Source organism: Passer montanus, unplaced genomic scaffold (genome assembly GCF_014805655.1).
Source record: "Passer montanus isolate IOZ18808 unplaced genomic scaffold, ASM1480565v1 scaffold4, whole genome shotgun sequence".
NCBI lineage: Eukaryota > Metazoa > Chordata > Aves > Passeriformes > Passeridae > Passer > Passer montanus.
Window position 1 is genome coordinate 18,380,239 of NW_024368818.1, and position 17,096 is coordinate 18,397,334.

At 44.6% G+C, this 17,096-nt stretch overlaps 1 protein-coding gene across 15 annotated transcripts in view; it reads left to right on the plus strand.

Moving 5' to 3' along the window:
• Nucleotides 1–12,530, plus strand: part of TENM4 (teneurin transmembrane protein 4) — a 592,138-nt gene extending 579,608 nt beyond the window's left edge. For all 15 annotated transcript variants that reach the window (XM_039718527.1, XM_039718526.1, XM_039718530.1 and 12 more), the window contains one exon: nt 6,442–12,530. In XM_039718527.1, coding sequence (XP_039574461.1) covers nt 6,442–7,200 — 759 coding nt within the window. In that variant the 3' untranslated portion in view covers nt 7,201–12,530. The remainder of the gene's footprint in view (nt 1–6,441) is intronic.
• Nucleotides 12,531–17,096: the final 4,566 nt, after the last annotated feature.

Consider the following 17,096-nt stretch of genomic DNA (forward strand, 5'->3'; position numbering starts at 1 on the left):
GATTTTTCCTCCTCTCTGCTGGGACACAGTCTCCCTGGGCAAAGCTGTACAGGAGTAGGCAAACAGGAAAGGCTCACCCAGAGACTGCACAAAAGACCATCTCTGTATTCTTATGTGCTGTAGATAATAACTCTCACAGAACCACCACAGAAATTATTATTCATGGTAGTCTTACATTATTATTTTATCATTAGTTAATTATGTGTTTTACAGTGTGTAATATATATATAATTTTAATGTGTATTATGGTATCATTATTTGACTTATTGAATAGCCAAGTTACTTGAGTGACAGCTCGAGGTGATTACTGACCCTTGTTCCTATAGGCAGATGAGCTGGAAATAAAATCAAGGAGAACCCTCCCCTCTGTCCACCTATTTTAGGTGAATCTGTTTGAAGGAGCAATAAGAAAAAAAGGAAATCTCCATGTCCCTCACAGGTTTTTAAAACCAGAAGCTGCAGTGAGGGCTATGCAGGGCCCTGCTTATTAAAAGAGGGCTTTATACAGCTGTCATGTTTCCAGATGAGTCCCTTTGCACTCAGATGTTGAAAGTGGAGTTTAACCATTGCAGGCTGCTTCATATTCTTCCCCTGTTATGACAGCAACAAAACATGAGCATTTTTATTTCAGTTTACAGTTGCAGGATCCTGCTGCGATAGCAAGTGGTTCTTAAATGCTGTAGAGCAGGATTCCCTTGCTTTCTGTCACACCCAGCATATTGTAGGCACATATTTGCATATACCAAATTCATTCACATATGATACCTGAACACATGATCCATTTTCTCCTATGCCTATCCATGCATCCAACACTGATATTTCCATAAAGTTCTGTTCACTCCCAACTCTTCCAGGCATCAATACACATTCCCAGACACAGTCCAGTCCTCCTTGTCACTGGTTGTCTCTGTATTTATTGATGAAGCATGTGGAAGAAAATAAAAACTTTTGAAAATATCATATAGGAAATAACAAACCAAGGTAAATGAAAGCACAGGAAACATTTTCAGTTAATAAGACTGATCAAACTGTAAATGGTATTGCAGAGCATGTAGAGTAAGCTCTAGATCTTTTGTCATTTAAAAGTAGCCTGGGCAGGACATTGATCACTGAATGATGTACCACGACTTTCTCATCTCCATGTCTTCTGATCCCTAGTTTCTCTGGGTCACATACCTCCTTGTGATAGACGAAAGTATATTTGAGCTACTACACTGGCTTTGCTGATCAAAGTTAGCCCACCAGATTAAGTCTGTTCTTTTATCAGAGAGCAACAACTAACAGAAGCACAATAACAAAGCAACTAACACCCATAAATGGCTGCTTCATTTCTCTTCAGAGTGCATAACCAGAGGGCCCTAGCATCTCCTTCCAGAACATTTTTGGTAATTGCTTTACCAGTTTGGAAGACAGGAGAGATAATTCTGACTTTGAGCATCCACCACCTCAAAAATAGCCAGCATGTCATAAGCTTAGCACTCACCCCCTAAAGCTGTGAAGTGACATTTAAAATCCAATACTCCATTGTGCAGTACTTCCCCCCTTCCTCCCCACGACTGTGAGGCTGTCACTAAATTGTTTGTTGAACAAGTTCAGTGTTATTGGCCACTGGGGGACTCTGGGTGACCTCTGGCATATTGTGGAACTGCGGCACCTGAATCCAATTTCTCTTCTGGTTTTTTTGTTGGAGTTTTTTTTCTTCCCTTCCTTTTTTGTCTTGTTGAGCTGTCAGGTAATTGTTGGAGCCAGAACAACTCTATTTCCAGGGAGGGGTATTTTGGAGTCAGCACTTGTATCATTATCTACATCCTGTTATAACTACCATTCTCTCCATCCCATGGGCACTGTCTCCAGGAAGGGTCCTGTTTTCTGCAGTGCCTGTAACAGGCTTTGCTGGAGAAGTAGTTTTTGGCATCCCCTCTGGAGCAGCATTTTGGAGGCAAGGGCTGCTCTGGGATGCTCAGCCAGGAAGTGAGCTATAGGGCTGTGCTTTCTGGCAGGGCTTCTTCCAAGGACAATCTGTTTGAGAGACTGGCTCTGCCAGTGTTCATCATTCAGGGAAGGCATCCTGACACTGCAGGTGCTTTGGCCTGGGCTTGGACTGTCATGCTGTCTGTCCATCAGCCCCCAGTTATGTTTTACAAATGTATTGGTCAGTTTTCAAAGGATCCAATGCAGCGAAAGGAGTTGAAGTCTCAAAGACATTAAACTCTTGAGGCTTTATGAAGATAGATAAGATATCTGTAAAGTGATAAGCAAGAGGAGGAGGCAAATCCTCTTACTTCTCCACACTTGAAATCTGCTTAATGAACTCAACCTCGTTATCCCCCGACAGTCATGTACAGTGGCAGGGTGGAGGAGAGACGTGTCCTCTAAGCCCCTGAGTTAGTGCTCCTGTTTGGCTCATTCCCAGCCAGGCAGCATCCAGAGCACTGGCCTTGCTGGCCCATGGCTCACCTCTGCTCCCCCACATGTCACCTCTGGGACAGCCCAGGAGCCTGCAGTGCAGCCATGCTGGTGGGCACATCCAAACAGAGACTTGTCTCCAGGTGATGGCCACATGGAATATAAGGGAGGAGGCTGATGGCTGAGCAATGGCTTTGTTAACAAAGAGCTACAGGGTAAATAAAAAGTGGGCTTATAAAGAGGGAGAGCAACTTTTTACACTGGCAAATAGGGATAAGTGAAGGGGGAGCAGTTTTAAATTAAAACAGTAGAGGTGTAGGTTAGATGTTAGGAAGAAATTCTGTACCCAGAGAGTAGTGAGGCGTTGGCACAGGTTGCCCTGACAAGATGTGGATACCCCATCCCTGGGATTGTTCAAGGCCAGGCTGCTTTGGGCAGCCTGGTCTAGTGGGGGCATGCTGGGCCATGGTAGGGGGGTTACAAGAAGATCATCTTTTAGGTCTTATAGACCAAGCCTTCCTGTGATTCTGTGATAATTAGGAAGGAGTTAAAAATGAATCATATATCAGAGAAATCATAACTTCTAAACCTTTTGGAAAAAGTAGCTTTCTGCATTGTAAGCCATATGGTGGTAAGAGAAACACCTATCTGTCTATAATGGCACAAGGATAGAAAGAAACTTGGAAGCATGTTCACGTATTTCACATCTTGGGTCCTTGATGGGAAATTAAAGCTCTCAGTCTCACACTGGAAGGCAGTATTTAAAAACAACAGATGATAGGATCTGGCGATGGTATTTCAAATCCTCAAGAGGTGCCGGCAAAATGTAGGAGGCTATTCAGAGATCCCGGTAATGTGCCGCTCTCCTGAGCTTTGTGCAGCAGAGAACAAATGATGAAGGTCGTTCTCTTCTCTCCAAAGGGTTGTTACTAGATAAAGTGAAATGTCACCTAAGGACATCTGATTAAAAAAGACTGTGAGGAAAAACAAACCCAGCATATTTGTCACTTACATCGAGCAACAAATATTGAAATAAAATAGCAATGAATTCCCTTCTTTTTTCTGTAAAACTGGTTTATAGATGCCTTGGTTTACAGTTGCTAAAAGCAGTAGCAATTTTAGAGAATAGCACATGCCACTGCAGCTTTGGATGGAAATTTTCTGTTTCTTTTCCTTGCCAGGTCATTGAAATAAGTTCTAAGATTGAACAGAAATGGTAATTTCAAAGTCAGGGATACACTGCCTCTTCGAACTATGTATAATCTGTTTGCCTCCACCCTCTTTATATCCACAGCACAGCATACATGCTGGCTGTGCTCTGGTTTGCTCGAATTTGGGTAATTTGGTTGGGGGTTTTTTTTCTTCTGGATGTGTTTGCTTTTCCTTTTAACAGAATGCTGTTCCCAAATACACTCTTTTATCAAAGAAATGCGCTCAAAAAGTCATTTCAAAGTCATCCTGGGCTTGTTTTCAAGGTAACAGAGATGGATTTAGTTATTGAAATAGTTGATAGCTAATAGTTGAGTTTGAGCAATCTGGTGTAGTGGAAGTTATCCCTGCCTGTGGCAGAAGGTTTGGAACTAGATGATCTTTAAGGCTCCTTCCAGCCCAAACCAGTCTATGATTCTAAGTTATGGTGATTGTTCAGTGTTACAGCTTTGCACATCTCATTTCCTACTTCCTTATGTGAAAAAAAAAAAAGGTGGGGAGAGCCCAGAAGTAACCAGTCCTCAACAGAATACCCTTTTTTTATTGTGCTCTGGTTCTTGATTAAGACACCTGAAGGTAGGTCTCTACCTGTGAATTTTGATATTACGGTGGTGTCCAGACCCACTGGTTTGTTGAGGCAACCTAATTTGGAGACCTTTATAATTTGCTCATAATCAAAAACGTACTAGAGTTCCTGCAGCTCATCAAGAATAAGGTGATGAAGACAAAATGGAAGGGGAGCAGGGCCAATTTCTGGTAGGAGTTATTCGTCCATGCCCAGTACTGCCCGACCTCCCTGAGCTCCCTTCCCCAAGGTGATAATCAGTATATGGTGCAATTAATTCCAGGGACTCTTTATCACTCACCTGCTGGTAAACAAGGTGATGTATATATAGATGGTGACACATAAGTGATCACAGGACATAGCAGTGTAGCACAGAAGACCTGATTTACATCCTTGAGTGAGCAGTGATTTGGTATGAACACTGAGAGATGCCTTTTCCCATCACTGGTAAATGTTACTGAGGCAAGTTGGAAAGGCAGCATGACATACAAAATGGTTAAGGGACCCCCTAGAGTCAACCCCTATGAGATACACCTGAGAAGAGCTCTCCATTCAAACTTCTTTGAAGAGGAAGTAGCTAATTACCAAGGCTGTGCAGTGTGCACTTGTTTAGAACAGTGAGTGTTTCATGGAGCCTAGAAGCCTAATTGTTCCAAGTCCATCATCACTGACATCTACATTAATTACGTCCATTTTTTGCATAATTAAAGCACTTGTGCAATTGGCAGAGAAGCTGGGCTAGGCTCCCTATCAGTCTGTTAATTGTATTGCTCTCTAGGGGATGTGTGAGATGCCCCACAGGCAGGATGGAGAAAACCAGAAAGAGCTGCTTTTTCGTAGGAAACTGGTTCCTGCTCCACCTGCTATGCTGTCAATCAAAAAGGGAAATGGAGAAGGTACACCAGCCTGCTCAACACTTTGAACAAAAGTAATTTCTGGGAATTTTAATGTTCTACAACCTAAAATGTGCTTTTGAAATTGTATTCCTCTATTCCCTTATAGTTTTCTCTTTTAACAGTCAAAACTGCTCATAACTTCTGAGTAACTTGCAATGGTCAATCCCCTTTTTTTTTTTTTTTTTAATACTTTATGACTCTTCCCTGGAAATGAGGGTTTATTTCACTTCATTTGTCATGTTACAAGTCTTGTGTGAGAGGTCAACACTGAAGTGCCTGCATCATCTGAATTGTCTTCTTGCACCCAGGATGTGAATCTCTAGTTCATGGACAGATTAAGGCAATATCCTTAATGGGTGTTTAATTTCCTCAAAATAATTGGAGTGGTGTAAACTTTGTAGCCTATTTTTAATCCTGGGTGTCATTATATTATTGAACTGAGCCGTTGGCAGTGCCAGGAGAGTTTTGTCATAGAATCCTCTTGCTTTTGTGAAATTTGAGCAAATAATTGTTCATGAACAGGAGTCTGTAAGAAGTCAGCACTGCCATGAATTGATGGGAGCATTTCCAGAACATTTTGCAGTAATGATGAGCTGCTGACTTGTAGTGTGCTTGCTCCATTATACCCTAACAGCAAAAGTGACTTTGTGTTGCAAAAGTGACCGGACTGCAAATGATCTGGGCTGTTGTCTCTCAGTTTTGCTTCAGTATAAGCTAAAACTTGAGCATCAGGTGTGTTTGGCTTTAACTCAGGGAGCCTGGAAAATTGTAGAAGGTTTCCAGGAAATAAGTTTTGCATTTAATGCCTTCCTTTAGTTTTGGCCAGGCTGGAATGGAATACAGAGAGGTTGTGGACACTCTGAGGGTCATACAGATCATGCAGGGCCTTTGAAGGCAGCACTAGGAGTTAGAACATGGAGTTATAATAGGAAACACTTTTAGAAATACTTCCACACTTCACAGAAGATCTGAAAGCATTTGGTAAAGCATCATGTTTCTTATATGCAGAAGACAAGTTGTTTCTTATATGCAGAAGAACACTGAAACACAACCTAATTATGCATCCAAATTCAACCCCCCACACCACTGAGGCAAAAAATATCATTTTCTACCTTTACATCCTTCCATTTATAAGATTAAATACAGTTCAGTTTACAGAAACAATGAGCATTAGAAGGGGTCAACATGTGTCTTCCATGAAAAGGAATTAAAATTTTGAAATATCTGATAAGGGGCAAAAAATAATGGAGCTCCTCATCACATGTTTCCAGTATGTTCTCCTGGTCTCCAGCATCCTAATAATGCCGTTGGATCATCAGGTTTCACTTTCTAATAGGTTGTTCTCTTCTTTCTCTCCCTGTTCAGTCCATTTTGGGGGTTCAGTGTGAAGTGCAGAAGCAGCTGAAGGCTTTTGTCACCCTGGAGCGCTTTGAACAAATCTACAGCTCCAGCATCGCGGGCTGCCGGCACATCAAGAAGAACAAGAACTTTGCTTCTGGAGGCTCCATCTTTGGCAAGGGCGTCAAGTTTGCCATGAAGGACGGGCGTGTGGCCACTGACATCATCAGCGTGGCCAACGAGGACGGGCGGAGGATCGCGGCCATCCTGAACAACGCCCACTACCTGGAGAACTTGCACTTTACCATCGACGGGGTGGACACACACTATTTCATTAAGCAGGGGCCGTCAGAGGGTGACCTATCCATCCTGGGCCTCAGTGGCGGGCGGAGGACCCTGGAGAACGGCGTGAATGTGACAGTGTCCCAGATCAACACAGTGCTGAGTGGGAGGACTAGACGCTACACGGACATCCAGCTCCAGTATGGTGCACTGTGTCTAAACACGCGCTACGGGACCACCTTGGACGAGGAGAAGGCACGCGTCCTGGAGCTGGCCCGACAGCGCGCCGTCACCCAAGCTTGGTCCCGGGAACAGCAGAGACTGCGGGATGGGGAGGAGGGTATTCGTTCGTGGACAGAAGGGGAGAAGCAACAAGTGCTAAACACGGGCCGGGTACAGGGCTACGATGGCTATTTTGTGATCTCAGTGGAGCAGTACCCCGAACTCTCAGACAGCGCCAACAACATCCACTTCATGAGACAGAGCGAAATGGGCAGAAGGTGACAGAGAGGGTCCATATGGTGACTTCTTGCCAAAGACAGCTACTCTTTTGTGGCCACTTACCTGACTGTGTTGTACTCAATCCTTTTTCTAAACTGAACAAGGTCGGGGGGAGGAAAATAGAAAGAGAAGGAATAATACAGTTGCACTGTAACTCATGCAACATACTTTTTTCCCGCTTTAATTTGGCCTTCATGCATTTTTTGCAATGAACAGAAGGTATATTTTGCCGTAGTGTGATCACAGTGAAATTTACTGTCTCTTGTCCTTTTTTTTTTGTTTGTTTGTTTTGGGTTTTTTTGTTTCTTTTCCCCCCTCTTTGTGAGGAATTTGAAGTGGGGAGTCAATGTACGTCCTTAGGTGTAAGTGCGAAATGGGTGTCTGTGCTAACTTGTGTCATCCTAACCCTTTCTGATTTGGGGCAGGGACATAGCCTTCCACCTGGAACAGGGGGAGCCCATGGCGTTCCAGAGAGCTCTTCCCAGAAAGAAAGGAAAAGGAATACGACGCTGATTCTGATGCTCTGAAAGTGACCGTCCAAATCATGTGCCTCAAAAGGGACCTTACAAGTAGTTTTCACGTTTCACTTGGGACATAAATTGTTTCTTTGGGGGCTCCTGCTGAGCAGAAGTAGATTATAGAGGCAAAGGAGCTGATTATATTACCTTGCAAGATGATTCTCTTCCTTCCTGAACTGGAATAAAAAAAGAAAAAAAATCGGTCTTTTTTCATTATGAGAGTAGATACTTTTTGGGTTTTTTTGTGTGTGCGCAAATCCTGGTCTTAGTTAAATAACCTAGCAAAAGCCAAGAAAAGGGACTCCTGCTCTATTGAGAAAAGCTAAAATAAATCCTCTCTCATACATAGAGCTGTTCTATAGGTGGATTTAATGCACCCATGTTGTACATTTGCTAATGGCATAACTTCATTAAATGTATAGTGTTTCAGTACATGAGGCTATGTGTTTAACAGTCCACTGTGCTGTATCTGATAAAACCAGTTAATTTTTAGGAAGCTGATTTGAATTTAAAAGTAGTTATAGTATCCCAGTGACATACCACTGAAAATTAGAGCCAAGCCCTGCTTTTCCTGATTCTGGAGCTTGTATTTATTGGCTGGAAAATGCAGTTTGGAGTAGCATGCTGGCAAGTCATTTATGACTATGGCAGATAAATGTCTCCTGGGGACTTTGGCAGCAGGGATTTTAAAATGTTTAATAAGTAGCAACAGCTTGTGCGTGGTGGGACAAGAAGGAGAATATTGAAATCAACCCTCTTACTGTTTCTTACATGAGCTCAAATTTAATGGAGAGCCCACTTGACTGTTAGCAGTGACGAGGGGGAGGTTGAATGGAAATGCCCACTACAGAGAGGACCAAGTGCTTTAATAAGAAACTGCTGACAAAGTTGCTCGGCATGCTAATGTAATTTTTATTCACATAACCTCTGTGCTCTGGTATTTGCAAGAGTCCTTGAAATTCAAGGGAGCAAGGAGATGAGCTCAGCATCCTCTTACCCGCCTGAAACAGTCCTGTGCTGTTTCTGCAGGCAGAAGTGTTACCCCACCTCTCAGTGGAGCTCTGGCTGGAGGTGGCCAACCCTGGTCCAAGATAGGTGTCTCTATCACACTGAAACCTGTATGTGTCCTGACTGTACTCTCTTGTGTCTCTCTGAGAACAGCTCAGTCCTGATTTATTTTTTTTTTTATTCCATCCACTTCGGCTTTTCCCAGTTCTGCAGAGAGATAACCCGAGATGTGCAAGTCCATGCCAAGGCTGTTTCCTTACTCGGAGCCCTACAATGCACCTGTGTACTCAGAGGCAGCTCTTCTGCACTCATGCCACCACCACTGCCATCCTCCAGCACAGACTGACACCCCTCTGCAGGATCTCAGCCCCAGATACAGCAGGGGCGTGTGCTGGCCATGCAGTCCTCGAGCAGCGAAACATTGGCAGCCCCGGTGCTCTCACGGTTTCTCTGTGGAAGCCGGCTGCCAGCTCCGTCTGCCTTGCCTGTCTGTTCCCGGGTGCTTGCCAGGAGGAAGGTGATGGGATGGAAATTCCCCTAACAGACTGTTCCTCCTCCAATTCCGAATCCCTAATACCTTTGGCTGTGTGGCCATGGCCAATGGTATGGGTTTGATTTTCTGCTCATCTCTCCTGCTTGCAGCAAGGGTGAGGAGGCTGCTGTGTCCCACCGTTGTACTCTGAACCACTCCTTGCATCACACAACCTTTATTACTTTGCCAGGAGTGAACCACAGGCAGCTGGAAAGGGAATCTAGTTCTGGCAGAGCCAGGTGGGAGAAGACGTGTTGGCCAGACCTGCTCCAGGCTTTGGCAAGGGAGCAGTTGCTTTGGCAGCTGCCTGCCAGGAATGGTTAAAAGGCCATGGCATTGCCACCTGTATAGCTGGTAGGAAGACCTTGGTAAGCCTGGGTTGCCCTGAGGATGCACAGGTGGGGGTCAGGGGCAGTGTTAGCCAAACCAGCAGTAACCACCTAGTCAAAGGAAGCAGCACTTTCTTGGCAGTGCTGTCCAGGTCCCTGCTTCCCCCTCTCCAAGTCACACCAGGGACCAATCCTTCTTAAAACCCCAAACTTGTGGCAGCTGTGAGTGTCTCAAACAGCATGAATGGAACGAAAAGAGACCTGCAGGAGGCAGGGTCAAAAGGTATGAACCCTTGGTAGAAGACCCACAGAGCAGAGGGAGCTCATTGTGCCTCCCATTTACACTGCCCCATTCCAAGCAGCTCCGAAGAAAAGTGGTGCTTCTGTATCCATCTGCGTCCATGTGTTGCAATGCTAAGAGGTGCAGTGCAAGAATAAATGGGCTGTTTTTCCATGGAGTCAAGAAAAGAGATTCGAGTGTAAAATATTCCTGCTGGAACCCTGCCAGCCTGAGATGGCACCTCTACAGCCTTACGCAGACTCTTCAGGTTATTACATGAGCTAATGACTTTGAGGAGTTCACCCATTTTCCAAGAGTCTCCCAGTCCCGCCATGTTTGTCCAGCATGCCCAGAGCCAGGAGCCTGGAACTCTGTGGGCAAGACCCTTGTGTTGCATTTTTCTGCATCCTCAAGCAACACTGGGATGTGACTGCACCTGTCTACCTGCCAGGTCCATGACAGTCTTCTCCTGGGCCTGCACCCAGTATGGAAACTATGGACATTGTGTCAAAAAGTGGGAAAAAATATATATGTAAAAGTATATATATATGTATATGTTGGTCCTGTCTATCAAAACAAAAATTTAAAAGGGATGGCTGTCTAATGCTGGGAACAAACCTGTTCAGACAGCTACTACATTCCTGAATCCTCAGCCTCTGTGAAAGCTTTCCACCTCACCTAAATGGCAAAACATTTTCAGTCCTGAATCACTAAATTCACCCATTCATTAGTGAAAAATGCTTTTTCTACAGGATCCCAAGTGCATTTCCACTTTACTGATGGCCCTTTTGCCTCCCCATGGGACCATTCTGGTTGCCTGACCCTTCTTGCTTTGCTTCTGTGCAGGCATGAAGTAATTTATTGCTTCCATAAGAGTGGAAGGTCCTGGGTGGAAATCCCATAGCACTAACCCCCTGTCATAAGATCAGAAACTGGTTTGGGTTGGAAAGAACCTTAAAAGATCATCCAGTTTCAACCCCCTGCCATGGGCAGCAACACTTTTCACTAGACCAGGTTGCTCAAAACCCCATCCAAGTTGGCCTTGAACCCTTCCAGGGATGGAATATGCACAGTTTTTCTGGGCAACCTGTGCCAGTGCCTCACCACCCTCACAGGAAAGAATTTCTTCCCTATACGTAATCTACTCTCTCTGTTTGAAGCCATGCCCTATAGTCCTGTTACTCCATGTCCCTGTCAAAGTCCCTCTCAGCTCTCTTGGAGCCCCTTAGGCACTGGAAGGGTCTCTAGGGGCTTCCCAGAATCAACTCCAGTTGAGCAACCCCAGCTCTCTCAACCTGTCTCTGTAGCAGAGGTGCTCCAGCCCCCTGAGCATCTTAGTGGCCTCCTCCAGACTTGCTCCAACAGCTCAACATCTTTCTTGTGCTGGGGGCCACAGAGCTGGATGCAGCACTCCAGGTAGGATCTGTTGGGGCAGAGCAGGGGGCAGAATCTCCTCCCTTGCCCTGCTGCCCACGCTGCTGGTGATGCAGCCCAGGGAACGTTTGGCTTTCTGAGCTATGAGTGCTCACTGATGGGCGATATTGAGCTTCTCACCCAACAACACCCCCAGATTTTTCTCCCTAAGTGTGCATTCCATCCATTGCCCAGCCTGTATTTGTGCTTGAGATTGCCCGAGCTGAACTTCATGAGGTTCACACTGGCCCACCACTCTGCCCCACACTGGCTTTTCAAGGTCCCTCTAGATGGCAACACTTCCCTCCAGCATCTCAACAATTGCTCTACATGCTGTTTCAAAGGCCTATTAAAAGACATGACAGACCATATCCTGGGGAAAATATCACTGTGCTTTAAGTCTCATGTGCTTTAAGGTTTGATTTTGAGAAGTCATTTTTGTTCTTGACTCCCAAAAAGAGGACTCAGCCCTCACCAAAAGGAGGTCCCCATCAAAATACTAAGGGTGTAACTTCACTTTCAACTCTGGTCTTGTCTCTGGTTCAAAGAGTGGTGAGAAGGATCCTGACCAAATCTCACAGCTCAGAGGAGAAAATCCAGTGCTTTGGAGCAGAGGCTGCCTCTCTCAGTGAGAGCAATAAGGAGCAACAGCTCAAGTCTTCAGTAGCTGGAGCTGGTACTGAAACATGCTCCATTTCAAGGGACGACAGTGATGGGACCTACTTGGTGTGGCATCCAAACATAAGAAGTGCCATGAGGACTCTGCAGCTGAAAAACATCCTGTGAACCCAGCCCAGGGGGAGAGGAGCAAGACTAATTAGGCATCATGAGAAATGCTGCATTTGTTTCCTCTGAGATCTTTATTTTATTTTATTTTATTTTTTTCCCTTTCAACTGGCTATTGGCACTTGGAAAAATCATTAAGCAGCAGTGACCGGAGGGAGTCATGCAGCTCATCATATCTTTGTCATCACAGCTATTGATCAGAGTCACAGTGAAAATGGGCCAACAATGCTAAACAACACCAGGCGAGAGCTGATGAGATGAAGGTCATTAAGAGCCCAGTGCTTGATTCAGGTTTAGAAGACACAGATGACTGGGAGCAGTCCCTGAGACACCATTTGGCCGTAACTTAGGAACAGTGAGGGATTTCTGTAATATATCTGTAGTTGCTTTATTGAGCGTAGGGACCGGCATGAAATTCTGCTCAGTCTATTATACAGACAGTGTAACCAGAATAAATCAAAATTGTTTAAAAAAAAAATCTAATAAAGTACTTTTTCAGCTGTGACTTGTAAGTGTCACCGTGATGGATGGCAGCGCAATCCATTATGCAAAGACAAGGCTCTTAACATGAAATTTTAGAATTCAATTTTACGACTTACAGAGAGGGCCCCCCTCGTATTTACGGCACAGCAGTCTGTTTTGATTCAGCCTCGGCGTAATTGAAACCAGGGCCAGGGATCATGGTTAGTCCTATGGCTGCTTTTTAAAAGGGGAGGAGAAATGACTGCCTATAACATTAATAATGGAGCTAGGGAGATCACTTTGCTTGTTAAATCTTGCTCACTTTATCCCCTCACCCTGGTGGCACTGCCAGGCCTGGTGAATATGAACACTGTGCCTCCATGCCAGGATGCATTTGTTGGGATAAAATCTGGCTGTCATGTGGCCAGCAGCATCGTCCATCCCACGGTGAGCATGGCCTGGGGCATTTTTGCTCCTGTTGCTACAGTCCTCCACAGGACAAGCTAGTTTTTTCAGTACCTCTTTTTATTATAATCACTCATTTTATTATGATCACTAAATAGTCCCCCGTTACACCAAAGAATTTTCATGAGTTTTGTAAAATAAAAAAATAACCCAAAGCCTTCTTGTGTTTGCTTTTTGTTTGTTTGTTTTGGGTCGGTTTTTTTTCATCTCTTGAATATATTTAAATAAAATTACTTGCGACTGTAGAGCAAACTTCAGACACCTCGGGGGCATGGAGGGCCCTGTCCAAGACCCCCTTCTCACTGCTGGATGAAGGGCCATTGCATGTCCTGGGGGCCATTTCCTGGGGCAGTTTTCCATCCTCTGCCATCCCAATCAAAAACAACTCAGCCCACCCTAGGGAAATCTCCTGTGTTTCTTTTGTACTCTCCTTTAATTACCATAAAACTTTGTGTTCCTGGCCAAGTGTTACATAGCTCAGCTGTTAACTCCCATTCCAGAGGTCGGTGCTTTCTGGGGAGCATAGAAGATGACAAATGAAAATTAACTAAAAAAAATATATACATATATATATATAAAAATTTTTTTCCTTAGAGATGGAAACTGTTCAAGCAAACACTAAAACTTTCAAAAAAGAAAAATAAAGTGTTTGGACAGTTCGTAGATATTGTTGAAATAACCAATCAAAGAATCACACTTTTCTATTAAAAAATAAAAATGTTTATTTTGTGAGAGGACTTCTAATGCAGCTCCGGCCGAGAAGAGGACTTTGTATCAAAGCTGCATCTGTAAGCCCAGCACTGAAGACTCTTGTCATTACCCTGTGTAATAATTTTCCTGAAGTCTGGAACTAATTTTTTGAGAAATTTTTTTTTCTCGATACTTTGTGTTTCAAATACTGTATTCTTGACTGTGTAAATACAACTAGGCTGTAAATAAGTGCAGATGTAGATACCTTCTAGAAAAAAAAACACCAAGCAAACAGACAGAAATGACCATGTGTAGCCTTCAGTGACAATTAAAAGAATATTTTGTGTTTAAATAGTGTTTTCTTTTTCTTTTTTTTTTTTTTTTCCTTTGAAAATGTTGGATTTCTTCACCTCATGTGTAGCCTTCAGTGACAAATAAAAGAATATTTTGTGTTTAAATAGTGCTTTCTTTTTCTTTTTTTTTTTTTCCTATGAAAATGTTGGATTTCTTCACCCCAGCTGTTTGGTCCTTACATGGGAGATGCACCTGGCAAAAGAGTTGACCAAAATGTCCCCCCACTCCTCAAATTTGCACTTAAAGGTACATTTCCCACCTGCACATAGGTTGTGGGATTGCAGGTGCCCCAAGGCTTTGCCAATCCAGGAAGTGATGCTTGGGATTCAGAGCCTCTCCCTCTATTCCAGGAGCCCCCATTCCAGAATAAAGGTAAGCTAACTGAGAAACTACACTATGAACTCCAAAAAATGCTTAACAAATCAAGATAACATTTGATTTAGTGACACGTCCAGCAGAAACCTGTGCATCTGATCCTCATTCATGCAGCGTGGGAGGAGAATCTGCTGCAGCACATTCCACAATGACCCAGGGAAACCCTCTTGTGATTCTTGATACTGCCTGGCCCAGCCCCACTGGCAGCTTGCTCTGATGCTTCAGGAAAAAATCCAGAATAACTTCAGGAAACGGGCCAAAAACATGCATGTTCAGAAAACGTGTGTTAAGGGAAGTATCCTTGTGTGGTCCTTGGGGACAACCTAATGGGAAAATGAAGCACAGGACTGAGCAGTGATCACTGGAGGAGGAGCAGGGAGTTGCTATCCAGCTTTACTGCCTGAGCATTGTTCTGCTCTCCAAAACCAGGTGAAATTGGGTCTTTTAGAATAAAGTCCAGTTCCATGTGGAACACCTCTCTCTGGAGGTAGATGGCTGTGGTAGGGGAAATAAACAGCATCTCTCTTTCTCCTTTGACACCAGGCAGAGCCACAGGAACCAACTGAGCCTCTTTGCATGCATGTCTTGAGCGAGGTGAGGGAAGTCCAGTGCTGGTGGATATTCATGCCTGCAAGGCTTCCCTAAGGTTTCTACCTTTACTTGACCATTCCTTGTAGGATGTTATCTTCCCCACCAATGTGCATTTTCCTTCAGGGCCCTGTTCCACAGCCTTTGTTTTCCAACCACCAGATCTGGTGCAGCTCTTCGAGCCATCCTGCAAAATAAATGACCCCTTGACACCAACCAAGTTACCCCTTTGCTCTCCCTGTTCTATTCTGAGCAGGATGGACTCCTGCAGCCTCATGGCATAAAGTCCACTTTCCAACTGCTGGATAGTTTTAGTTTTTCCATCTTCTGGCATGCTTGCCCACCTCACCTTCAGCAGGATAGTTTAACTTACCTTGTGCACAAGGCAGGGTCTCACTTCTCTGCTCATCAGAGATTTTTATCTCCAAAGGAAGGCATTGGCCCCTTCTTTTTGCCCTAGAAAGTGCCTACTGAGATAATTACACAGCAACCCTGACATCCCCCCAAGCCTCTGGTTTCACACAGTCTGGTCTGGTCTGTTTTCTCCAAATCAGATGCCTTAGTATGCATCAGGCTGTTACTCACGTGCCCTTTCCTAAGCTGTGCTTAGCCAGGGAATTCAGATCCCCCTCTGACAGTGACTTGCCACCCCCAGCACCCGCCATCCCTCACTTCCTGTGCCACCTGCAGTTTACCATCAAAAAAAGACCTTGCCTTAAATCATTGATAATTATATTGAAATGCACTGGACCGAGGACTAATCCCTGAGGGTAGCCAAGGAAACAGCAACATTTCAAGTTGTCGGCAAACCAGGTTTGTCTCTGCCTCATGTGGCTGTGCCAGATAAGACCAATGTTTTAATCAAAATATTATGGGTAGTAAATCAAGTGCTTTTGGGACAGCCACCCTGCCACGCCAGTCTGATAGGCCAGGGCAGACTTATCACATCATGTCTTTAATAGGGGCCATAGCCTGAGGACTCTGGCTTATCTTTCAGAATGCTACAAGGAGTCCCTCCATGCTTTCAAGGTGGCAGCACAGAAAAAAATTGTCCTGCATTCCCACAGGAAAGCAACTAAAGCCTCAACTGTGGACCACATCTCATATATAATTTAAAAGTACCAAAACCAAAGAATGGTGATTATATTTGTCTGGGAGAAATGAACACAGGTAGAACACAAGCAATGTGCCTTCAAGTGGGTCATCCCTCCAGGAGGAAATGCTCCAGCCTCATGACCTTCTCAGGGCCAAAACTGTGCTGCTGGCTGGCACAGCACATCACAAATGACATGACACAGCTCCCTGAGCACGGGTCCCTGCAGGACTGTCCAGCTCTGCAGGTGTGTGTTGTGAGGTGCTGCCTGTGCCCAGGCAGTGATGAGGCAGCGCGCGCAGGTAAATCCTGGCTGCAGCGCCCTCCCTTCCCTCCCTGCACAGCGTGGACAGTCCAGGGCTGCAGTCCAATGCTCCCAATGCTCTTGGCCCTCCTCTGCAAAGGTGTAGATTCAAGACACAGAAAAGCTGAGCTGCTGCTGAGAGCAGGGACAGAGACTCTTCTGCAAAGAGATTAGGTTTAAAAAATTATCTGGTCATTAATGCATCCCTTTGAAACAGCTGAGTTCAGCCTTCGTCAAATCATGACAGTTCTGATTTGAAACAGTCATTTTTAAGTGATGATCCTTTGCAGAGAATTTTCCAGGGCAAAGGAGTTCCTTTGAATGCAGCCTGATGAAATTACGACAGTCCAGGCAAGGGAACCTCATGAATTATTTTGACTTGGATGCTTTAAAAACATTTCTTGGGTTCTGTCTAAAAAACAACTCAAACCACCAACCCACTACATAAACCACAAATTTCAACGCCTCCTTCTCCTCCAGTATAGTGTTTGTAAAACCACAAGCCTTCCTAAGCCCAGCCAGCACATCCTTGTCAGGATTTACTCAAAGAAGGATGGGAAGGAATATAGGAACAGGGTAAGTACCACATCCTTACTGTTAACAGTATGCTTGGGCTTAAAATCAGCTCATCTCCCACTCTCTGAATTAAATGAAAGAGAACTACAGGGAAAACACAGCTCTGAGCTTGGACTTCAACCTGCT